This window comes from Micrasema longulum, unplaced genomic scaffold, assembly GCF_059751315.1.
Source record: "Micrasema longulum isolate JH-2025_06_02 unplaced genomic scaffold, ASM5975131v1 h1tg000904l, whole genome shotgun sequence".
Taxonomy (NCBI): domain Eukaryota; kingdom Metazoa; phylum Arthropoda; class Insecta; order Trichoptera; family Brachycentridae; genus Micrasema; species Micrasema longulum.
This window is the reverse complement of record NW_028278095.1, coordinates 26284-52563: the sequence shown is the minus strand read 5'-3', so window position 1 is coordinate 52563 and position 26280 is coordinate 26284. Positions and strand designations below refer to the sequence as shown.

General features: G+C 33.0%; 3 protein-coding genes across 3 annotated transcripts in view; 1 reads left to right on the top strand and 2 right to left on the bottom strand.

Annotated features, from left to right (window-relative positions):
- Positions 1 to 3576, top strand: part of LOC148278240 (multicopper oxidase 3-like) — a 56094-nt gene extending 52518 nt beyond the window's left edge. The window contains exons 8-9 of the mRNA XM_088231699.1: positions 1445 to 1580; positions 2903 to 3576. Of these exons, the coding sequence (XP_088087825.1) occupies positions 1445 to 1580; positions 2903 to 3137 (371 nt within the window). The 3' untranslated portion in view covers positions 3138 to 3576. The remainder of the gene's footprint in view (positions 1 to 1444; positions 1581 to 2902) is intronic.
- A 2247-nt stretch (positions 3577 to 5823) lies between these two features.
- Positions 5824 to 13441, bottom strand: LOC148278239 (multicopper oxidase 3-like). The gene is made up of 5 exons (XM_088231692.1): positions 13427 to 13441; positions 13043 to 13238; positions 12331 to 12543; positions 9052 to 9282; positions 5824 to 7631 (listed from the first exon to the last, which is right to left on the bottom strand). Exons 1-5 carry the CDS (start codon positions 13439 to 13441, stop codon positions 7468 to 7470), a joined length of 819 nt encoding a protein of 272 aa, XP_088087818.1. The 3' UTR covers positions 5824 to 7467.
- Positions 13442 to 15031: 1590 nt separating this feature from the next.
- stw (laccase) lies at positions 15032 to 25593 on the bottom strand. The gene is made up of 7 exons (XM_088231700.1): positions 25198 to 25593; positions 24450 to 24734; positions 22891 to 23366; positions 20086 to 20270; positions 18017 to 18212; positions 16103 to 16315; positions 15032 to 15773 (listed from the first exon to the last, which is right to left on the bottom strand). The coding sequence occupies exons 2-7, from the start codon at positions 24629 to 24631 to the stop codon at positions 15385 to 15387; spliced, it is 1641 nt and encodes a 546-aa protein (XP_088087826.1). The 5' UTR covers positions 24632 to 24734; positions 25198 to 25593; the 3' UTR covers positions 15032 to 15384.
- Positions 25594 to 26280: the final 687 nt, after the last annotated feature.

Sequence of the window (26280 nt, the reverse complement as noted above, 5' to 3'; positions counted from 1 at the left end):
TTGTCGATGATGCTTATCTCAATCAATCAATCAATCATTCCCTTTCTACACCTAATGGTGCACAGGGCACTGCATTGGAACACCAATCGCAGCGTATCTAGATCATTTTTTGTTACATGAAGGTAAGATGATCAGTCTTACGCTTCAGGTACCAGTCCAGGAACTATGAAATATTCTAGTGTGAAAACACCCTTTTAAATAAATATTTCATATCAACCATGTCGGGAATCGAACCCGAGACCTCTTGCATGGCAGGCTAATGCGCTGACCATTATACCACGAGGCCGATGCTTATCTCAGCCTTACATAATGTACAAATCTTGACATTTGTGCACCTGTTATGCCTACATAGTTTTACCACACATTTGCCAGAGAGATGCATTTTGAGAGTATTCACTTTATTTTTTCATCCTTGTTTTTCCAATTCCATATTTCACTTCCATACATAAGGGTTGGTGCCGGGACTCCATTGTGAACTGCTAATTTCGATTGATTAACTTACTAATAAACTTGATTTAATAATACACTGGCTTTTATTTTGAATTTTGGATAGGTTTAAAAGCAAGATATTACTAAGTGTAAAGAAATATTTTTGTTATGAGAATTAGAATCAAATAAATATTAAAATTTAGACACTATTTTCAGTTGATCGTTAACAACTTCATTTGAAAATTAGAGTTTTGCTGTGGTAGAGGTGACAGTGAAATTTTTATCTGTAATTTTGACATGATTGTAGAATAACGATGCCTGTGATTTTCTTCAACTTTACGTGATACAATTTTTTTCTACATTTTGTCATGACTTCTACTTCTTCTAGGGAACAATCACATAAGTCAACTTTATTTTTTAAAATATATATTTGCTTATCTTGTAGTATGCAACTATTTTCACATAAATTCCAAAACACATAAGTCAAATAACATTATTAAGGATAATATTATCAATGTACTTTATTACACAAAATAAAATTATTAATTAACTGCTGCAAAAAAAGTTTTCTCGGAGAAGAACCTTTTCTAACTTTTTACCATAAACAACGTAACATTGGAGAGTTATCACCTAACTATGTATTACCAATTATTAGCAATAATCCAATTCCTATAAGTATGGAGAAAAATGATGTTTTTTTTAATGTTAGATTTGATTCCCGCAATGTTTGAGACACAAAAACTGTCTTCTGAAAAGTAAGGCATTTTGAATTATGTGATTGTTCGCCCACCTTGATAAGTACAAAAATATATCATTTGTTACTTGGGTGAGTTTTATATATTTGATTTTTTGGAATATATATCCTTTATAAAACCTTTTCAAGATCAAATATAAAAGAAAGTCAAGGTGACATTTTTCGCACATTTGTCGGTGTTCTATGGTCACGGCGATTTGTATTCCAAAACTGTTCCACTGTACCACAATTTGACCCATTAATGTTTCTGAATATTTTCAGGTTTCGGAAGTGAGACGACAAAAACATTCCACCTTCATGGTAAACCAATGTACGTGCTAACAACATCAAAGTCTTATAACAAAGGATTGACCAAAGAAAAAGTGGAAGAGATTGATAGTGAAGGAAAAATACTCAGGTTCGTGCTGACGATTATTCACATACCCACTAAAATATCGGGACAAAAATTATGTGTAGCTTAAAACTTCAATCGAGACAGACGTGATGAATGAACCTTTAATTGAAACCATTTCTCTCCTTCTATGCAACTCTTATATTTGAATTAGAGTGGTTTGTAGGATAATATAATATAATTGGCACCGATTCCAATAAAAATGCTTTATCTTGGAAAGCAATGGTTGAAAAAAGGGGAGAGGAAGAAAGAAGGAGCATGAATTTAGTATGTATAGGTGTGCATTATATTGTATGTATAGGTGTGCATTATATTGTGTGTATAGGTGTGCATTATATTGTATGTATAGGTGTGCATTATATTGTATGTATAGGTGTGCATTATATTGAAAGGTTATGTGATTATTTTTTTATTCCCCCTTTTCAACTATTGCTCCCACAAGATTTACTTTCTTATAAGCGCACATTGGCATTGGCTTCTAATAGCGTGTGTCCTATCCTATGATGGTTTTTTGTGTATAGTGGGATTTGCAGGTTAGTTTAATTAGTGTCCCGACGGAGAGATGGATATGTCGCAAAAGACCGGTAGACTTAGACAAGTCGATAAGAAGTTATATTATAACAAATGTTTACTAACATTTATTGAAATAATTGACTACATAGTAAATGCTTTAAATATAAATAATATCAATGTGACCACGTAGAGTACTTTAACAGCATTTTTGATGATTTTGAGATATTTCTTCAATAAATAATTAAACCAAAAAATATATTGTGGGGTTATTCCTACAACTAGGTAGCTTCAAAATCAGAATTTTTCAATTAACCACCAAAAACCCCATTGTTCATGGACTGGCTACTGAAGCATAAGACTGATGACCTTACCTTTCACGTAAAAAAAACAACTAAACAAGATACGCTCTAATGAGGAAGTTCAGTGGTTTTTTATTTGTTAATAGATTATTAAACTAAGCCAAAATTTTTCTTAAAAATGTTTTTATGTATGGTATTATCAGCGCTATGATTTTTTAAAGTTTTGTAATTTTGAAATTACTCCGCCTGTGATGTCACAAGTTCTCTTTGGTTAGTTCGACTGATTGGTGAGTTGGCTTTCCGTAAACCGAAAATGTATCGCAACATCCATAAGTAAATATTTATATCTAATTGCCCGTAGCTCTGAACTTCCTCATTGGAGTGCCAATGCAGTGCCCTTTGCACCACTGGGTATGGATAGGGAATTGGTGATATGATATCAATGTCTCTGAGTATTATTTGTTTTGATTTACTTCTTAGTAAAAACATACAAAATATTTTATCGCTCTGTTTCAGGAATCTTTGGAATCCACCGCAGAAAGATACCATATATGTACCAAATAAAGGATACACGGTTGTTAGACTAGTAGCTGATAATCCTGGAACCTGGCTTCTGGAGTGCCGGGAGTGTAGTGGTTCCTCACTGCCAACTGGCCTCATCATCAGAGTGAAATCCAAAATCCCTAGTAAAATATTGAACAATCTCCCTAAATGTGGAAACTATAAACCACCTGATGTGTTGATCAATTAAATTAATCGTGTTTTGTATTATGCACTTTATGATATTTAGATAGTTTAATTTATTTTTTGGATATAATATGATTTGTGGAATGCATGTATTTTACATTTAAATTATCAATGTAACTTTAATAATTTTCTTTTACTACAAATTTTCTCACACTTTGTCAATAATTAAATAAATTTTAGAGATAAAAGGAAGATAATATTATTAATTTATTAGTACCTAATTATGTATTTATTTATTAGGTCCAAATGTGATAATTAGGTAAAATCTTAATCTATGTTTAGCATTTTACTCAAAATTTCTTATTCAGTGTTAATTATTATATAATTACATAAATACAATATAACCCATTTATAATATGCAATTTCATAATTTTTTTTATCATTGTGATAATATGATAATTTAATTTCAATATAAATAGAAATGTTTCAGAGATATTTAAAAATAATGTGGTTTTATTATTTTTGTTATTTTAAGTTATTTTACATGTAAGTTTTATCTGTAGGTGCAAGGAGAAATTTTTCCATGTATGTGGGTACTGCCAAGTAGACATATCCTCAGGTGTGGAGTGCGGCATGTGGTGGCTGACGGGCAATCTGTAGGTACATATATTTGAATAAATATGTATTATTTAATTTTTCTTCTTGTCGTTTTACTTTAAATATATCTTTTTAATATTATAGTCCAGAATATCCAAATCTAGAAATGTCACTTCTAATTACATACATATTGTGATTTCACAGCCATTATTTGATAATCATAATAACCTGGGATTTTATTAGAATGGGTAGTTAACAGAGTTATCTTCAATTGTCTATAGAAGCTAATTCAAATTTGCTGTATAAAATTTAATATATTATTATACATAGGAATTTCAGTGGTTTTAAAAAAAAATTGGTCTATATTGTAATGGATTCGGCCTCGTGGTGTAATGGTCAGCGCGTTTGCCTACCATGCAACGGGTCTCGGGCTCGATTCCCTGCATGGTTGAAATAAATGAAATATTTATGTAAAAGTGTGTTTTTACACTAGAATATTTCGTAGTCCCTGGACTAAGCGTAAGACTGATCACCTTACCTTCATGTAATGAAAATGTTTAAGATGCGCTGCAATTGGTGTACTAATCCAATGCCCTATGCACCATTAGGTGCGGAAAGAGAATAATGATGTAATGACTATCAAACTATACCAAAAACATCTTATGACACTAGTTCTTGTCCTGTAGCTATCAAAATATACCAAACGTTGAAAAAAATGGCTTATCGGAAACTGGAAATCTATCACAACACATGTCAACGCTGTAGTTTTGATTGGTTGATTCACAAGAACTTATGACGTTGTTCAAAGTAGTTCATTTTTACTAAAACCATTTTTATTAATATTTCATGCATTTTTAAGAAACTTCACCATAAAATAAAATGCTTTGATTTAACCATTCCTATAAGTTGTAGTTTATTCAATCAGTTTGTCTGCCTTAATTATGTATTAAAAACAAACAAAAAAAAATGTAATTGCTAAAAACACAGGCTTCTGTAGCTGATACGGCTTCTGTAGTGAAATGTGACTCAAAGTGTTAAGGCCAGAAATTTTGAGAAACATATTGTTGAAGTCTGTTGTGACGTGCCCATAACCCCCCGGCGCAGACTTGAATAATTATTGCTGGCGTAACATGACACTCAAGCGATGTAATTCTGTTCTTACAAAATACATACATTGAAGCGATATCCGTCAGATAGCGAAAAAAACAACACAACACAATAACTACCATTAGCTATTGCCCTACAGGGACACAATATTAATAAGTATTATGATATTACACTATCAGCAGTATACAATAGGAATAACAAAAACTGAGTGATACTAAATAGTGTACATTTGTTTAGAGTGATATGTATTTAACCACTTTATTCTTTCAAGAAAAATAGATTTGTCTAGTTAGAAATATTTTCCGTACAAAATAGTTGTTTATTGTTAGCAGTGTCTTGTTTATTTTAAATTGAGTGTAAAGATATTGCCACAGTTGGTTGGAAGAAATTGCCATTTGGCAATAAGTCCGCCAATGTACAAATAACACTATGTACAAAAAGTTAACTAAATAAAAAGATATTTAAGTGGTAATATGATAGTATAAAAATATCTCAAGAGTTGATAAATTAAAGAAAGCACTGATTTGCTGAATTATCAAGATAGTTTTATCAAGATAAAAGGGTATTTCCACAACTCGGGAATAACATTAAAAATATAATATATATTTAGACTGGATTTTTCCGATTCTAATGATAACTATCAATGTATTCAAAACAAGTTTTTATTTATAATTTTCGGTTTAAAAATAAGCAGATACAAAACGGCTCGCAGTTGGCATCACGCGTTATGACTGCCGACTGCACTTCTATAAACATTGTCTACAAGTTTGGCACCAAAAAGTCATACGTGTCGTTTGTTCTCCGAGGCGTGATATGTCTCGTTTTCGGGTAAATAAAAAAATGCATATTTTAAACCTTGGTAGAAAAGTTATCCGGAGTCACACAAAAATAATAGTTACACCGTTACCATTGCAGTTTTTTGCGTATTAAAAAATAAAAATAATAATGAATCTTGTAAAGACCCTATTATTATTACTAAAGATAAAAATATCTATAAAAATAACATAGCATGCATCATCATGTTGTCTTTGAATAAAACAAGAAAATACTTTAAAAAAACATATTTATTCTTAATGGCAAACACATTATTAATATACACATTAAATGTTTAATTTATTTGAAGATGAAGATAAGTTACTTATACAGTGATAAGTATAAATATGTATTGATGTTGTCCTGGATTATTTTTTAATGACTATCAACCAACTTACATAATAAAAACAATGGATCTATCATAGAACTTTATGATACAAAAAATATTTTAAACAAGAATTAAAACGACACTATAAAATATAACGTAAGTATGTTCTAGTAATAATTTGGTTTCTTATAAAAGTTTCTCAATAAACACACTTATTCATATGGCCCAATCACACCTAGGATCATGTATTGAATCATCTTAAAAAAATATACAGTTTTTAGTATGCGGAATTAGCGAGATCAAAATATGTAATATGATTGCTTAGGGAGCATAAGGTGGATTCTAGCACAAATATTTCTTCGCTTTTAATAATATGTTACAGGGGACACGGGACACCCTTGTAGAGTAGATAATGTTTAGAATCGATATTCTGCACGGTTAACTAAAAAGAATTCCTTATTCGGTTCATAAATTAATGTTTTATAAGGTAATGATAATACATATTAATATTATATTATCATTGTGTAAACTAGCTACAATCATATTCTAACACATATAATAATACTATTTTCTGAGCAATTTCAAATTTAACAAGGTCTAACTAAAAACAATTCAAATATAAACATACACAATTATTTTTATCAAATTAAACTAATCAAAATAATTTTATACAAAAACATCTCAATGCCACCAACTTCATCAAGACAAAACAACCAAACTTCAGTTTGAATCCAGTTTCACAATTATTAGTAAATTTTAGTTTAAAAAAGGTAACAAAGTAGATAAATATTGTGAAAAAAATATCAAACATAACTTTGCGCATTCAAATATAATATAAAACGCATTCATCGATTCATTCATACTATAGTAATGTTCAAAAACAACAATCTACATAATATTTGCGTTCTTATGATTTTAATAAAAAAAATATTAATTTTTAATTTTGAGGGCCATTTCCAACGAGTTGTGAATTACTTACTATTAGAAAATGGGAATCAAGTTGGAGTAGAGTGCGATTCGAAACACTGACCTTTGAGTCTTTGAGCACAGGTCCACAACCCGATTCAAATTTACTAATGTATAAACACAAGCTCTTTACATATTTTCTTATTTTTAATATTAAAATATTCTAACCCATCTGCGAATTGTTTAAATTGGCAAAGCAAAACATGTCATAAGTAACAAAGAAGAATCATTGGCTAAATTAATATAAGGAAGCTTTCAAAATATAAGAATCGATTGGTTCTTAGCTTTAAGGGACAATAAATAATTATAACTTAATGATATATTTAATTTGTATTAGAACAGTGGCTCCCGTGGTTAAAGAAATTAAATACAAATTTGGTCTCACTTTTGTGTTAATGAAAAAGTGTACTCTTATGTAGAAATCTAAAAGGTACTAAACCAGCATTATAAAAATAAAGGTTCTTCTATAATTACATGGTGGTTTTTAAATGGGAAGGGAATATAGTTTATACTTATGATATTCAAATTGGTGAGCATTGCGTGTTTTAAAAAATAATTTTAAGTGATCCTAAACGATGACTGGTCAGTGGTATTCGATTGATGGTGCTTCTATGGGAGGTAAATGATGTCCACACTTGGGGAAGTCATGAGGTATCGGTGGAAGATCGTGCTGTGTTCCCACGTGTAGAATTAAATTCATTCCTATTACTATATGGTACAAGAAATGGCAATGAAACAACCAGAAACCTGAAATAGAAATGAATTTTTCTTAAATGATTTAGTCCAAAAATTTTAAGTGGTTAAGTAAATTATTTTGCATAAAAACATAGTAAATTAAAAGATCTAATTTGTATAGGAAATGAAATGTTCTCAAACACAAACATTGCCCTTCAGAGCAGAACCTTCAGGTTTATTTCAATAAACCTCACTGTAATTACAACCTTAATAATAATAATAATAATAATAATGCATCGTAGGTACTGTTGTCGAAAAATAGTAATCTTCCCATCAACGAACCAATGGAACGAATGGATCATCATAGAGTGGTAAAACCAATAAATATTGCAATAGTGAAGGTAAAAGACGTTAATAAAAGATCTAGCATCAAGTAAACAAATCTGGTAATGTCAAAACTAGACATATTCAAAGGGAAGGTATTTTATTTTATTTTTGCACCACAACAGGTCAGGAAGCCCAATTACAGTGGTGAATTACATCACAGAACACCCAGGCTTGAGAAAAATCACATTTTGATTTTTGCGTTCTCACCGGGAATCGAACCCGGAACCTTCCGTGCTTGAGTCAAACGTCTTGACCACTACACCACGGAGGGCGCCGAATAAAAGTGAAAAATCCTAAGAATATGTGCCACAATAGATGCATCTGGCATTTCATTCTCTCTGTCTACATTAACGGGGAAATGGGACGATGGTCAGGGCTTCCATTCCTGACTTGAGACTCTCGAGACATTTTCAGTATCGAGGACTTCCGAGATGCTAGTATCGAAATTTCAAGACTAGCGGGACGATTCTAAACTCTCTCGAGGAGATAGAGAATGCATTGCCATAACGTAATTTATATACTAATAAAAAAATATAATGATGACAATATCATATTATATAATATAATAATGCAAGAGTAGGTAGAATTTTACAATCTATGTGCTAGCGCAGGAAACATATTTTCCCTTAGCTCTATCTGGAGCATGAAAGCTGCAAGTGGCTAGCCGACTTCACCCTTAACTAGTCATTAATTTATGGAGATTTTTCTGTTATGTTATTTAAGTTAGGCTATTGTGATCTATGTCTGGTCGTCTGGTGATATAGGGATAGTTGGTTGGGATGTTTTGTTTTTATTTTAATAATAAGTTTAATTAAAAACTTTTAATTAAAAGTATGCTTCGATGTAAATTATTTACTACATGCACTATTTTTATATATAGTCTCGAAGTCTTAAGAAGTCACGAAATTTTTTCAAGATTTGGTCCCCAAGTCTGGTCTTTGTCTCGAGACTCAAATTTGTGTCAAGAAGGGAAGCCCTGGCGATCGTAGAAAAAGTATGTCTCATATTTGAAAACAGGGATCAATTTATTGCACAGCATGGTTTTAACGTGTCAACCATTGAAACTAATAGTAATAAATAAAATGTTTTAGAAAATGATGCGTACCTGGATTATCTGCTCTGAACCTAAACACTACGTATCCATTGTTAGGAACTGCGATAGTGTCTTTATGAGGCGGGAAGTTAAATTGTCGGTGAAGCAAACCTCTTCTGTCAAGGTCAAGTGCATGCTTCAAGTTAATCTTCTTGACGTTTTTATCTGGAGATCTTCCCATCCCAATTACCGTGAACACCTGCCCATGGAGATGGAAGGGGTGAGAAAGATTGACTTGTTGAACTGAAAAAGAGACATAAATATACTGACGTTTTCAATTTAAATTTTTGATGACAAAGTTACATTATCTTTAAAAAGGCGGTGCTCTACTTTTCTACGGAATTTTCAAATATGTTTTTTTTCAATATAAGTTCGTATCTAGGTTAATCTGACTTGTTATCTAAAGAGCCTTGTATTTTATTGAGGAACATTTTAAAAGAAATATGTATTTTATTTCTGACACATACCTACCTAGTTAAAAATTAATAAAAACGTATGTCAACATGGTTCAAATAAAAACAAAGTTAGTGTTATAATCTGATAGAAAATACATATAAATATGGAGCTTTTGGTTTTTATGCGAGATAGCTTACTCCTTGTTAGTTCATTACGTAATACGAACACGTTGCGCGTATTGTGTGATACTACAATAAGAAGGCGTCAATCGTTTAAGCTGCGTTGTATTCATTTATAAGTTCAGTATACTACACAAATATGTACTATTTATAGTGTCGAATAGTCGTCCGTTAGATCAATCATTACTTGTCCAGAAAATAGGCCGATCAACCCCAGAACAGGAAGACTTATAAAGATGCAAAGGTGTAAATAAAGATAGGTATATACATACTACATAGCCGAGACGGGATTAGATTTAGATTTATTTATTTATGACAAAATAAATAGTTTTACTTTACATAAAATATTTTTATTTTATTTTTTATTTATTTAGACATTTTATCATTTGTTAAAAACTTTGCAAAGCTAACAAGGGTTCCCCGTTCCAAGCTAAGCCTTTTAATACATAATTATAATTTACTAGTTAATTTATTTTAAAGAAAGAACAGACAAATATAATTATAAACTTTCTACATATATACACACATATGAATATACCTTTGCACATACACAACAATAGATAAAAGATACACAATTTAATTAATAAATGCTAGACTTCATGGTTGCTAATTGTTTTTTTTTTTAAATTATGTTTTATTTTCACCATCCAGTCACCAATCCACGGCATGCATCAATCTCTGGCTCCCTACGACCAATGTCGTGAAAGAGCGAGATCAACACTTTCTTTAAATTGACAACACTGCCGCTTTTCCAAAATTATGGCAAAAAAATATACACCTTCTGGCCAACGTAATTTATTGAAAGTATTGCCTCGATGCCAGAACAGTGTTGACCCCTTCTCTTAGTATCAGATCCCTATTGGAGTATTTTGTAAAACGTTTTTGGTTGAAGGTTGGGTATTTGTCACTATTTATGTGTGTAACCACTACTGTTCTCAATACGAGCATATATATATGTATATTTATATATTTATTTTTGTTAATCTTCGCTTTTAATTTTGTCTAAAATTGTAAGATTCAATATGTCCATGTATTTATAATTTTCTCAAACTGAACGGTTCGGGTAGGTAGGAAGAAATTGCCTTAAGGCAATATGCCCGCCCTTATATGTATATATATTGTATATGTATATAAAGTGTAATAAATAAATACTGTTGAATAATATGAAACCCTCTAAATTCTTTGAAGAGTAAGTCACTCGGAGAACGAAATGTTTTTTTTAAATTACTCGGATTAAAGATTTCTGTGCAATTGTTACCGGTTCAAGGGTGGTTTATTAAAGTAAATTACATATTTTATTTGTACAAAATATTCCCAATCAGAAAAAGTGCTGGTATGAGGAGATATAATATATTATGACACCATTAAAAGTCAAGTAAATTATAAAATCCATACAGCATTATGAAATTGCATGTGTGTCTTTTGAAAAAAATCAGTCCACTGAAAACCACATGGATAGTGTAATCTGACTAAATTTTTTGCTAAATTCACGTGGAAAATGAACTCGGGGTGATGAAACTGAAATTGAATTCGCTATCTAACTAGTTGACGGCTGGTGTATGCGGCGAGTTTGAACAAAAATTAAAATGTGATTTTTCTCAAGCCTGGTTGTTCTGTAATTATTTAATTGGTGTATTTACACCACTGTAATTGGGCCTCCTGGCCTGTTGTGGTGCAAAAAAAAAATGAAAAAAACAAATTTATTAGCGGGCACCTACCCGTAGTCCCTACTACGACCTTAGCCTTACTTAGTACGGCCAATTTGAACATATTGTCATATATATCGCCATAACAGATCTTAATTGATGTTATTAACTTTATTAAAAAGATAAAAGTGTGAACAGATTTTTGTAATTAAATTTAATACAAGCAAACACAGTTTTGGCTAACATTCGTGTTCGCAATATGCTCGTGACGAAGAATGACAATAACCGACGTGAGCCCTCTAGACTCACAGTGAAAGGGGCAATGAAAGCGGTAGAGTTAAATTCAATTTAAATCGCGGTTTATAAAGTTTTTTTTTTTTAGAGTAACTCGTTTACTGTCATTTTTTTTACGATGGAAACCAATAGGAAGATACGCGGTCTTTAAAATGGTTTTCAAGTATGTGGAGGGAGTGCCATAGATTGCCGTACGTCCACCACTACAAGTTATAGGTACGGGAATATGTGCTAAAATTTAAATGTCTAAATATTTTTATTTTATTATGATATCAAAATATTACATTGGTCAACTATATTATGAAAATCCCTCTCCTCCAGTCTATTTCCTCATCCCTTCGCCTTCTTACGAGCTCTTTTTTTTTCTCATGTTTCATATAATATATTAGTTTTCTCTTTACTGTGTAACATGTTCTCTCATTATATTTGTGAAAAACTTTAACTGGATGTTTGTACTATTTTTTATATTTTGTATTCTTATATAACAACTGTTGTTTTTCCTTAATAAAAAAAAAGAGTTTTTCTTTTCTCTTTCTTTCATTCCTTCCCATCCCCTCTCTTCATAGTGTAGTGATTTTAAGTTGATTTTTGTTTAGATTTTTGTATAAAAGATTCTGCTGTATCAATACCTAGAATATGTCTGTATACTTCTTATTTTCTCAAACTAAACGGTTTAGGTAGGTAGGAGGAAGTTGCCTTAAGGCAATATGTCCGCCCTTATATGTATATAAAGTGTTTAATAAATACTACGACATGATTGGCAGAGTTGGACCTACCTTCATCGACAAGAACGACCTCCACAATGGCATTGAGAGGAATGTCAATGGAGTGTGTGCACATGCAGTTGGCGCCGCAATCCGCTGGCCTATTGTCTCCGTTACAGAACTGTTGAGGGTCTATCTCGTCAAGTTGGGTGAGGGGAGGGGCAGGTGGAGCCACGTACGATATTTCGTCTATCAAGCTGATCACGTGGTCCCCTCCGGGAGCAACTATGGAAGACATTTAATATATTATAAGCAGATTATATAGACCCAACAATTCAATTACGACATAGAGAGGGTCGACAAATTTCTTGACATTCTTTTAATTATGGTTTTTCATATGGTTTCATTGTTTATATGTTGTGGTTGTGGTTTTTGTGGACTTAACCAGAACAGAACCAAAACCTTTATTGATGAGGGTGAGATATTAATCTAATTCACGATATCAAAAGTGAACATCTTGATTCCCATGTTCTAATAGTTAGTTATTTACAATTCGTTGAAAATGGCCTCCAAAATTTGGGTAAATCTTATGATTATGAAATTCTTATGAACGCAAATATTTCTTCAAAAATAAAATATTAGACAATTTTTATTATCATAGAGCTAAATAAATAAATATTTAAGAAAATGTTATATGGTTATTACATAACCTGAATGTTAAATTTGATGAATTTGCTGAATTTGTTGAATCTTAAAAACAAAAAAAAATGTTATTAAAATGTACCTAAAAATTTGTTGTATTTGTTTGCTTCGAACAGTTCAGCGGGTTTGTAAAACAGAAACCGGAAAGGCAAGAAGATTTTCACATCCGGTCGTTCTTGCAGGATACCCTTGTCAATATGTTTGGCGTTCTTCAAGTTGCTCACGCAAACAGCATCCTTGCGTTTTGTATTGCAAATGGCGTCCAAAGGATTGAGCACCTACAGAAATAAAACGTTACGTCAGATTGCTATTTTTAATTGCCACCATTTTTATTAAGTGCAAAATCTATTTTATCAGAACTAATTTTTTACTACGTGGTATTTATAAAAGTGATATTTATATTTGAGTTTTATACATTTTTTTACAGAAATGATATACTTACAAGTTTTTGATGGCCATGTTTTACCACATGAACTGTCATGCCTACGATTTTGTTCTGTATACAAAGGTTTAGGAAATATACACAGTGCATTGGAAATATGTGTGCTGTAGTTAGAATATCTACAGAAAGGTTTAAGATTTAGCAAAAATAATATTGTCATCAATGTGTAGATAAATAATCATGCATTAATATATTTATATATATATATTTTTATTTTGCACTTTACAATACAGGTAAATATTTCAACTCTTTCTACGTAAACTTTATAGGTATGTATCAAAAATTTCATTTTAATTCATTTGAAAAAATGTATAAGATATTCTAACTATTGAGTTTAAGGATAAGGATAATGAAACCATGAAAAAACGGTTTTTCAAAACACAGTACATACATAGTTTGCGTAAGACAGGTCAAATTTTCAGGTCATAAAAATGGTGATAAAAATAATAAACACTATCATTTGATTATTTATTTATAAAAACTTTTTTATAATTTTATTGTTATCAAAAACAATATTATATTATAAATTCATGAAAAAATTTCGATGTGTCGGATGACTAGGCTCAATCCTCAGACAACATGAATGCCTTGTTATATATTAGTAGCCGGCAGATATTTGTAATTTTAATAAATATCTGAAAAATACTAATATAACAGTTTAAATAGTAATATGGTGAATCATCGTATTCACATAGACATCTTTAAATATGGCGAACGAAATGCACTAAAATATGGATGAGTTAGATGCCTAATATAAACACGTAAAACAATATAATATTATGTACAAGTATGAAAACGTAAAAATAGATTTACAAACATTACGGCGAAAGATTGTAAGTATATAACAAGTTTCCTGGAAAAAATGTATATAAAGTTAAAATCTCGTATTGTTTTAATTACTGAAATAAAGAATGAAAGTTAATCCAAGTGAAATCTAATTAATTATTTACATAACTACTCACCCACCGAGGGGTCCAGCCGAGCGCATTATATGCACCCGCAACGCGTAATATTTACAACCGACTTATGTATACAAAATACATCAATGGTGTTCATTATAAATAGGAAGAAGATTACTATGTTAAAGGTAGAAAGCACCAAAAACGTATAATTTATCTTGTCACCACGATATATTACGTAATTTACATAGTTCACAAAAAACTCCTACGTAAATATACCTGCGATGAACATGAAAATAAAATTAATAGCAAAATGGCAGTAAGGCGCCGGTCAGTGGATCTTCCCCAGCAACAAAATAAATAAGGGCCTCCAAATAAATACGGACAAGACACTTAAATTATGGAGTATTTTACACACCTAGAAATAGGAATACGTATATAAATAGTGTTAATTGTTGAAGAAGAGAAAGGTATAGTAGAGATGTAGAGAACTTGAAAAAAGAAAGCACATGATTAAGTAAATACATCGAAATATTATTTCATAATTTAGAAGAAAAAGTAAAAGGAACATAACTAGTAGTGAAGAAATAAAAATAAAGAACACTAGAAAGAAAACTTTAAAAAGAAATAAAGCTGTCGATACGAAAGTCAAAGACGGAAAATATAGAAATAGTAGAGTAAGGTTTTATTATCTAATTACACTAATTAGGTGTGATTTATTTTTACGTAATTTTGTTAATAAGGATTCGATCGATGGTGTTATATGAAGAAAAAACTGTTGTAAAACTTTCCTAAGTTGGTGAATCATTTACAAAACTTTCCCTAAAAGATCAGAAATGAAGAATACTTGGTTTAGAGTTGGGGTAATGAGAGGATAATAATATCAAGTGCACATTATGTGTTGTAAGTGGCACCGGGATGAATGACGAATCTTTGGAACAGATAATTGGCAACAACCGGTCTATGACGTGGTCGGAAAATCTCCCTTACTTATCTGAAGTATATTTGAAAATTACCTAAAAACAAACCGACTCACAAACTCTCGGAACACATAAGTCTTTTTCTATACATGGCGCGGCGCGCTTAGTTGATGGGGATTGGCGGCAGGTGATCTCCGCAGGTCGGGAAGCCCGGGGGAATGGGCGGCAGATCGGCGTGGGTCCCGACTTGCAGGATGAGGTTCATTCCGATGACGATGTGGAACAAGAAGTGGCAGTGGAAGAGCCAGAACCCGGGGTTGTCAGCGCGGAAACGAAGGATGACGTATCCGTTGTTGGGGACGGCGATGGTGTCCTTCGCGGGAGGGTGGTCTCCTTGCTTGAGGTGGCGGTGCAGCAGACCGCGTCTGTCGAGGTCCAGGGCATGTTTCAAGTTGATTTTCTTCACATTCTTATCAGGAGAGCGACCGATACCGATCACGTTGAAAGCATATCCGTGGAGATGGAAGGGATGGGACAGATTGGCAATTTGAACTGCAACAAATAAAAAAACATTTAACCATTTTCTCGCCTCTATTGTTTACCTAGAAACCAGGCAAATCTTCATGTTTAATTTTAAAATCTCCAAACAGAAATTTCAAAACAAATCTGCCCATGAATGCTGCATATAGTAATACCTTAACATTTCCAGACATGTACGCTCAAGTGCAAAAAAAAAGAGAGGCATGAGTTTGGATTGTTTTATTTATGAAAACCTCGGAAATAGATCGGACGTTTTATATTAAAGTAAATAAATAGGAAGAATCGAATAAAAAAGAAAAAGTTAAACAATAAATGTAAAAGTTTTCTGAACTTAAACCCACCTTCGTCTACGAGTACAATTTCCACAATGGCGTTGAGGGGGATGTCCACTTTATGTGTGCACATACAGTTAGGTCCGCAGTCGGCTGGTCTGTTGTCTCCATTACAGAACTGTTCGGGATTGATATCGTCATACTGCGTGAGGAGAGGAGCAGGAGCCGAAAGGTAAGAGATCTCGTCCACCAAACTGATCACGTGGTCTCCTTGGGGTGCCACTACAATTAAAAGAGACGTTAACTTTTATCGAAGAAGAAAATTAATCATAGAATTGATAACTTAAAAACGACTCGTACGTTTTATAATTTGTAATGCAAAATATCGTGACCCACGTAAACCCCATTATTTCACGATTTAATTTGTATTTTTAGCATAATGTGTAAAATATTTCGCTCAACAATAAATTTATAATTTTCAGACGTAATAAATAATGTTCTTAATGTGCTTAATGTATTCTATGTGACACAGTGTGTTGTTGCCATTGGATGTGAAATAAAAATAAAATCGTGGGAAATGTTGTTAAAGCGCAACTATTTCTTTTACACGCATCAAAGCAAATGTAAAACTGTATTATTTTCCTTAACAACGTAATCGCAATAAAACTGTCACGTCGAGTTCTTTATCCATCTACTTACGCAATAATAGAGCATATTGTTAAACTTACGATTTTTTTATTGCCGCGCTTTTAAGTTATGAAAGATTTTAATAAAAAAGCTTTTAAGTTTTATTACTTTTTTATAGTTATAACCGCTGAATAGATAATTTTATATTATCTGTGAATATAACACTTGGCGTGGGTTTGTAATATTAGTTAATTATATTTATTTATTTTCTATGAGTGATATAAACATCTGAAAATCGATATATGCATTGAGAGTAAGACGCGAAAACTTCGAACCGATAAGCAGATAGATCTACAATCTAACCCCTATAATATAAATTACAAGACATGATGATGCTACCTGTGTATTACAATGAATGTTATACTTGACAAGAACGTTTAAGTGTAAATCATTATCCTTAATCATTATTCGGCAGGAATTCTAAGGCATTCCTCTTTCGGTAAAATAGAAAAACGCCAAATCAGTTCTTGTAAGGCCTAAACTGTTTTCAGTTGAGATACAATAAGTTTAGGTTATTTTGATTTACCCATAAAAGAATAAAAAAATAAATGCAAATAAAACGCGTAAATAATTATTATATGTTATAACTATAAATTCGTTTGAAACATAAAGCTTTCCTTAATTTTCTTTGAGATCCACTCCCATCTGAAGATACATGTACCGAAATTGTGGGAGATTTGGTGAGTGGTGATAGCGGAGAGGTCCACTGTCATTCGAGCGAATATAAAAATATTTGAGAGAGTGATTGTGGATCGCTTTTTGCTGTGTTGCCTACTGGTGTGATCACTACTGATACCACACCATACACATACAACATACATCATGCATTTATCTTGGTACGGGTTTACCTACATAGATAGATGCAACAAAAACAAACATTCAAAAGTATACATGGTACATTGTACTGTACCATTAAGAACAATGGTTAAACATTTTTTTTAATGAATGCATTGTATATTATAATAGTATTCTGTGCTACGTAAATGTGATTTTATTAAATGCCAAATAAAGATTATTATTATTATTATTAAATTAAATTAAATATCGCATACATGTTTTTTAAATTTCATAATTGATTTATTATCATAAAAAAACCCGATAGGGTTACATTAAACATACTATAAAAAATATGTCAAGTCATGTTATGCCATGTTAGGCCAAACAGTAAAATAAAACTAAAAACATCGGAGAATCAGGAAGTTTTGTCTAACACTATATAATCACGCAAGTCGTAGGAACCCGGAAATACCGCCCACGCATTGATTTGAACTATTATTTGTATTGTGTAAAACTCACCTAAGAATCTGTTGTAAGTGTTTGGCTGGAAAAGCATCTCAGGTCTGTACACGAAGAACCTGAAGGGGAGGAAGATCTTCACGTCTGGTCTTTCCTGAAGTACAGCCGGGTCGATGGATCTGGCGTTCTTCAGCTGACTGACGCAAATGGCGTCATCCCTGTCAACGTTACACCTGGCGTCCAGCGGGTTCATCACCTAGTCATCACACAACATTCTACTGAAATACACCCTCTACAGGTCTTACTTGAGTGTCCAAGTGACAAATCCGTCGCGTCGCGTGCTGTAGCGTCGCGTCGGTGTCGGCCATGTCTGTCACACCCTATAATCACACCCTGCCGATAACAGAACCAGCGGATGTCCAATCTTAGACCTCACATCTGATGGTAGGTATTTACATGCTAAAATTTTCTAACTACCAATTTTAAGTTACGTGTTTTTTGTACAAGTTTATAGGTATATTCTCATTTACACACATTTTCTATATACGTATTATAAAAATAGCAAGATATAAATGGGTATTATATACATATAATATGAATGTACAGCTACATGGTGACTTATGATATATTCAAATGATAAATAATGTACATTTTTATATATATTTATACACTAAAACCTACAAAGTCAAATAAGTGTCGATGTAAACCCGTACAATTGAACTTCTTGTTAACTACAAAAATGTGATTGTATGATACAATTAAAAAAAAAAACAAAATTAGAGTTTAAAAAAAATAGAAAATTGATTTAATTTTACTCTTGATAAAGTCAGCGATTCAAACATAAACCATAAAAAAGACTGCTCAATACCAGGGACGAAGGAGCATATGAAGCAAGTAAGGCTGAGCCTCACTAAGAAATCATTGCTATTCACCAGTACCTAATATGTATTTTAATTCGCATTCTATCAAAACTTTGTGAAGATAAAAAACTAGCAACCAATATAAAAATGCTCAAAGATGCCTACAAACATGGTCCGTACTGTGTTATTTACTATAGGTACCTACTTAACTTTTACGCATATTATACTTATCCTTAAAATCTGAGCTTGACTAGAAATTTGGTATCAAAGACGCCACTGCTCAATACAATATTTTATTCGAGTCCGGTACACGTCTCTTAGGATTAGGTTCGAAATAGGAACTTAATGCTAGTAATCTAGTTGCTATTGCGCAAGAAGTATGACGTATCAATGTAATTGGAGGCAATATGTTTCCTAAACTATGACTAATTGAAGGACTCACTAAACTGAAACATTAATGAAATTAGATTTCGACAGTTTTGTATCTATAGAACGTTACACATCTTTTATTGTAGCGAGCGCGAGTCGATGAAAATGTTGCAATACTAATGTTCATGCAGACACTGAAAATGGATAAAAAGTTACTACAGTTTTATCGAAAAGCCGTTTCATCAATTAATTATTTCGTAATACTTAATTAAATCGAAATAAATGACACAAAGCGCATTGACTTATTATAATAAAATATTTAGCACCTTCCAAAGTCGGTATCTTTAAAAACAATATACGGCATTGTCGAGGAAAAACGTAAGTAAGTAGTAATAAACGATACAACAGTTGGATAATGAACGTTTCTCTACAAGCCTTGCGAAATCAATATCCTAATCGGAAAGGTTTAATCTATGTAGTGTATGAAACAGTTTGTAATTATTTGACAAATACAAACATAATAAGAGCATGCAACAACGAGTCTACACGACAATATTTATAGATATGCATCTCGGTATGATTCAGAGATAGTACCTTCACAATGTGTTTATAATGTAAGCAGTGCGGACAGTCATTGTGTGTTGGTTGTATAGCGCAATGAGCTAAGAATCAGGGTTCTCAGCAACGAGACATGAAAGGACGCTGCACTTCCTTTATGTTGGAATTCATTTCAAGAACAAGCTAAAGATATAATGATAGTTCATGTCATAACAACGCTTGCAAAATTTGACGTCATGACTTGAATAACGAAAGCAAATCTGCGGAAGAAAAAACGCTTGGCATTGTAAAGTGTGAAGCCCATATCTGAACCGGTGCGAGAGATATCGTGCTGGGACTTACCACTCCCTGGGGAAGACCGTTGTCGTACGTGGGAGCTGGTGTAGATGGTTGGTAAGGTCCTCTGGCGTACCTCAAGATTGCCAACTGTTGTACTCTCTTGATTCCACACTCTCCCAAACCTCTGAGTTGGATCCAGTAAGCACCGGGTTGTTGGTTAGCTTCGATGACGTAATCGTATCGCTCGCCTAAAATAATAATCACGATATCAATAGATGCAAAACATATTTAGGTACTTTTGTCTCCTTACTCTGTACCATAATCCTGTAATACACACTGTTTATGTAAATATGAAAAATAATGATTACAGTATAAAAATTTAATTATCATTTTTATATTTGACTTATAGGTACTAGATACTTTAAGTATTATTATGCCTACTGAATTTTACAATATTATTACAATTGTTTTCTATATGTATGTGTATACTATGTAATTTATTGTAGAGTATTTTTTTAACGAGTATTTTTTAAATTAATTAATGCCGTTCTTAAAAGCACTGAAACTGAATCCTATACATATTCAATTCATTGTTTTTATATTCACGTCCCGACTTGCTTATCGGTGTTAAGTCGGGACTTACAAATGAGTTTTTTGTGATTGTTTTAAACGGTTGATGCTTAATACCACTTTATTTAAATAATCCGCAAATACGGTTTCACAGATACAATCAAAGAACTATTTTTCTCATTGTTTTGCAAGCGTGCTTTTTCACGATTTATGGAGGCGAGTTAACATTTCAATTATTACCTAAATTGATATTATAATTTAATGCACATAATTTGATATCGGCCATTATCCTGCGGAGTTCGTTCGAGTGGGTTGTAGAGTGATCGCAGGAAAAGTGAAGGTTTAATACTATCTATCCAATTGTATTAAAATGTCACGACTCGCCTGGACTACGAAAGTACGAAGGGCGCGGGCGGTTAAAGGCACCGAGTTTATCGGCTGTCACGATATTGGAAGAGTTTTACCGCTGCTCACCCACGCTTCCAGAATATACTGACCGAACAATAAATAATATAAAAAATATTACACGAACTTTCTACAAATACTTGCCTACGTCTTATTGGGAAAGGAATACATTATTAGCACATTCTAGTGTACGTTCATGCTTAAATATCCATAGACACACAGGAAAGGGAATCTGGCGTAATAATGTCAATTCCATTTGAGATCATAAAGTTAAAAGACAAGCCTCGCATTGAGTTAAAATCGTAAATGATATTTCAATATGTAGGCTTGTAAAATACAGTTATTGTTTTAAATCTTTTTGTTTTCATAACACCGCGCGGCTTTCACGGAATTAACGCTCGTGTCTGAAAAATATATAAAATCGCAAAACGGTTTGCGTTTCACGGCAGCTGTTGCATACGAATGGTGCACTCAATGTTTTGGATAGCGGGAGTGCATTGGCAATGCGTTTATTTTGAATTGCTAATAATTACGAGTGACATAAGGGAACGACAATGGCCGGTACAAGTATTACTAGTGAATGTTGCGCCTGCAGAGTGCGAGGTGCGCTCTCACGACTTCACCACGAGGGATTATTAACTGTTCTTGTAGATGGCAATGCGACCGATTTAATATTTACATAAAAGAAAAATCAAAGTCACATTTTATTGAACGGATAAGTATGATAAAGGATTGCCGCGATTATTAAAGCCACACCCGGAATGCCCAAGTAACCGATCGTGAAATATAAATCATTGTGGTTCAGAAGTAAAACGCTGAATTTCCCGACATTTGAATTAATGAAAAAATCTCGTTCGAAAGCTCCGCGTGAGTTTGTCACGAGTAAGTGAAGGATAAAAAAGCGCAGTCGGTAGCGACGAAAATAAGATAGTAATTATTTATTATGGATGGCAAACATGATTATGTCTTGAATGGAAAGTTACACTAGTCGGGTATTTGAAAATAAGAATGCCTTTGATTACATTATTAAATGAGGATACTAATATAAACTGACACTTATAGTAATAAAAGTGAAAATAGATTAAACAAATAATATGATATACAGCTGTGAACGGAAGCATGCAGCATCAATCTTGCGAATGTATCAGAATTCAGGCAATAAATCATTTTAATGGTACGTTATGAATAACTAAGTGTTCGTTGCTTTATTCGTGTTCCCGGAGTGAATTTCGCCATTCCGAATCACTAGACTCGTTCTCGGTAGCCGTAATGGCCGTGAAAGTTAAAAGCTTACAACAATTAGTGGTTGTCGGTCATACTTCACTGGATTGGAATAAAAACATTGGGTTTCAAAATTGTGTGTATTATCAAAACAGGCAGCTTAAAAAATAGATAGTCATTCTTCGAATGACGCAATACCTTTTGTGAACTGTGCGCTAAGAATGTATGGTTTAGAAAGCAGGATTAACCAATTTTCTCTATCATGATCTCATAGGAATACAATAAAAATAAAGTAAAGCAAATTTTATTAATACCTATTTTGGAATGAAAATTTCAAACCTAGTTTTATGACGTGTACTAACTTAAGCCCCATTATTATCTACTTACAATTACCAAATTAAGTTACGATTATTACGAGTACGTACTTATAAATGAAGTAACGACTTTTTTGCTAAAATAATGAAATAATTGTAACAACATCCCAATAAATCTACTTGTGCACAGTGCGGAATTTTTTCCGCCGGTAGCCTTAAATATAATTGGGAACTCTTCATCCGTGAACGACGTTTGCTAATCGGAAATGAATAACTGTATCGCTAACCCAAACAAAAGATTTTGGAAATTCCGCAACGCAGTGGAATATAAAGTTATATTATATAAACGAAGTCTCACCTGAGAAAGAGATGATGGTGTTGACTTGAACAGGTCTGACAGGTTCTCCGTCGGTGGCGATCACGGTCACCGAATGTCCTTCGAAGGTGATCTGAGCCGGGCATACGGTGCAGAAGGAGTTTATCATTCTGAACCTGTACCTCCTTCCAGGAGTAATGGTGAATATTTCCAAGGGAGTATTGGTCATGAAGCCGGTGTTGGGATCCCTGAACTGTCCTTTTCCGTTGAAGAGCACATTCTCGGGATCTTGGCCGGTGTTGACGGCGAGCCTTCCGGGGTACCTTTCGGCGGCATCTTCGTGCATCCAATCGCTAAGCAACATCACGTGAGTGGTCAAGTCGAAGTCGTAGAGATGGCTGTTGGGGTCCTTAGATGGAGGTTGACGAACCACGATGCTTCCGAAGAGACCGTCCAGTTTCTGTAATCCAGTATGCGCGTGCCAGAAGTGGGTACCGGCGTTTCCAGTCCATTGATATCTAGAATGATTTAATCGTGTTAATGGATTTGGCGTGCTGCATATAAAAGAAACCGGTTGAATAAAAATAAAATATATGCTGCAGGTAAAGTACCAACACCGCGCAAACAATTAGTATTGATCCATTTATTATTTTTTTTTTATATTTAAATAATATAATTATACATTTTTACAATTTAAAAAAAAAAAATCAAATGTTATATTTTTTACTAAAACTAAAATCCCACCAAGCCACTTTCTGTAGCTTGTTGGTGGAGATTATATTTATATTGTCTTATATAATATTATTTACATTTATAAAAACAATGAACAACAGGTGTAAATTAACAGCCGGAAAGATCAGAATAAACATGTATATACAAGTAATAATTTATAAATTTATTTTTGAAATACAAGAAAATGTATGAAAAATTAAAATATTTACACATAAGCTACTATTCACATATAAACTTTTGATCGAGTAGCCATTCTCTTATTTTGCTCTTGTTACAATGTGAGTTAAATTTAAGTTCTTTCGGCAATAAATTAAAAATGCTAGGTACTAAATATTTGAGAGTTCTATTACCATACTTATTACATACTTTTGGTACTACCAAGCCATCATTAGACGTGAAGCGTGTATTATGGTTATGATTGAGAGGAAACTTGAATGTATTACTATTAAATTGTTCTAAAATGATGCAAAGCCACAGTAATCCTCGAACAGGCAGATTTTTTATTGTTTTGTATAGGAGATCATTATTACTTCTTTGTTCATAAATCTCTGTTGGTACAATTCACTTAACTATAGAGTACTGACGACCCTGGATCATTTTAATATTAGTTTTGGTCGAATGTCCCCACGACTTTATGCCATATCTTATTATTGATTCTACTAAAGAAAAATAAATAATTTTTAGAGTGATTTTAGGCAAAATAAAATATTACTTATAAAAAGTACTCACAAGAGTCCGCAATCGATCACAAAGTTTAAATATATGACGATCCCATTTAAAATTATGATCTATAAAAATACCCAAATACTTGTACTCCTGCACAAATTCAATGAGTTAATTATTTATATTTTTAAAATAAAGATTTTTACCTGAAAGTATTGCCTTGCTGAATGGGGCACTGGGTGACGTAGGGTACTCCATCATAGAACTGCGATCCTCTCTGCCAGATTCCGTGCCAATGAATGGTGACTTCCATTCCTTCCATGTGGTTCTCCACGTCTACTACGACCTTGTCGTTCTCGCAAACCTGGATACTAGGTCCTGGTAGCATTCTGTTGGCTGTCAGGATTCCCCTCTCCACACCGTCGGCCAGCACACACTGACAGTGACTCCACACCACGTTGGTGGCATTAGGAGTGCAAACTTGACAGGCCCTAAAACAAAAACATTACCTTCTCATTGATTGTTTTAACCAAACGGCGATAAAACGTGTTTAAAGAGCCGAATGAGAGATCTATTAGAATTTATAGTTTTCTCCTACACCGGATAAACACCGGATAATGATGGTTGTAAAATGGATCAAATTCAAATTAATTTACGTGAAACTTGAACGTGTGAAACGGGAAATAATATGTCCGAAGGCATTACAAAGATATTCTGACGGGTGGTACTCGTATGTCGGATGACCGGAGAAAGTATATTAGTCAAAATACACACAATGAAAACACTCGTGTGAAAAATCACTCAAAAAGAAGCAAGTGACATTAGTACCATAAATTATATTTCTCGTTTTAACTATTCAGATGTTTGGTCTTAATGTGTTGTTTTACAAGATCTCGTGGCAAATATTTGATGAGGTGTTTGCACCGTTTGTAGAAAAGGAAGTTAGATACTTACGCTCCCAAAACTGTGTAGTATTCCAGCGTAAAGTGATAGTAGCAAACTCTTGGGGGTTCGTTTTCTCTACACGCTCTGGCGCACTCGTCAGGAGCTGACAGCAGTGGGTTTCTTCTCAGTTCAGCAGTAGCGCTGCTTGTGTAGTCCAAGTGCCTGAAGGGAGACTTGGAGTCCGGAGTGGCTGGAAGAGGAGGCAGGGGGTTGTCTCGGACCCCAGCGCTCAGTTTGCCAGATCCACCACCCCCGAAGCTGAAGGATCCCGAAGGAGCGGTGGACAGCGGAGCCTTCCCAGGGTGGGTCTGCACCAGGCCGTGGGTGGCGGAGAAGAAGTCCGGGTCAGAAGGAGAAGTGGCCCCGTTCCACCATGATGCGGACGTTGATTGATCAGTAGGAAGGACTTCTGTGAAATAATGAATAAATTACTTTAATTTAAGGATTATGATAACAACACACAAGTTTTGAAAAATATACATTCTTTCTTAAACAATTGTTAGACCAAAAAGAGTTTTATTTCATTTAAAATAATGACACGTTTCACACACGCAGTGAAAATGTCTCGTTAAATATTTTCCGTAGCAATATGACTGGAATGGAATATAATATATACTGCCGAAACAATAAAATTGACATTTTTCATGATACTCTCTCAGCTTTTGCGAATAATCTCTTAGGAATAAATCTTATTCAATAAGTACACACGTACAATTTTTTTTTATTGCATTGTATCCTGTATAAAAAAATATGTATTATAACTTAATATATAAATCGATTTTGTGTAATTCTATAATTGAAGATATATATGCATGCAAAATTGTATTGACGAATGCTTTCAAATTGTATGTTTCTAGTATGTATTACCTAATAAAATAAAATAAAATAAAAATAAAACAAATTGAATATTTACATTTATTAAGGTACAAAGAAAAGATAATCCGTCAAACACTTATTAAAAAAAAAAATTAACTAATACAATAACAGTGAAATTTTTGGAAGAAAGCATATGTTATTAGAACCCAAAACTAAGCCTTGTAAATTAATAATCATTATATGTACATTAATTTTTGTAATAGATGACCTATTAAC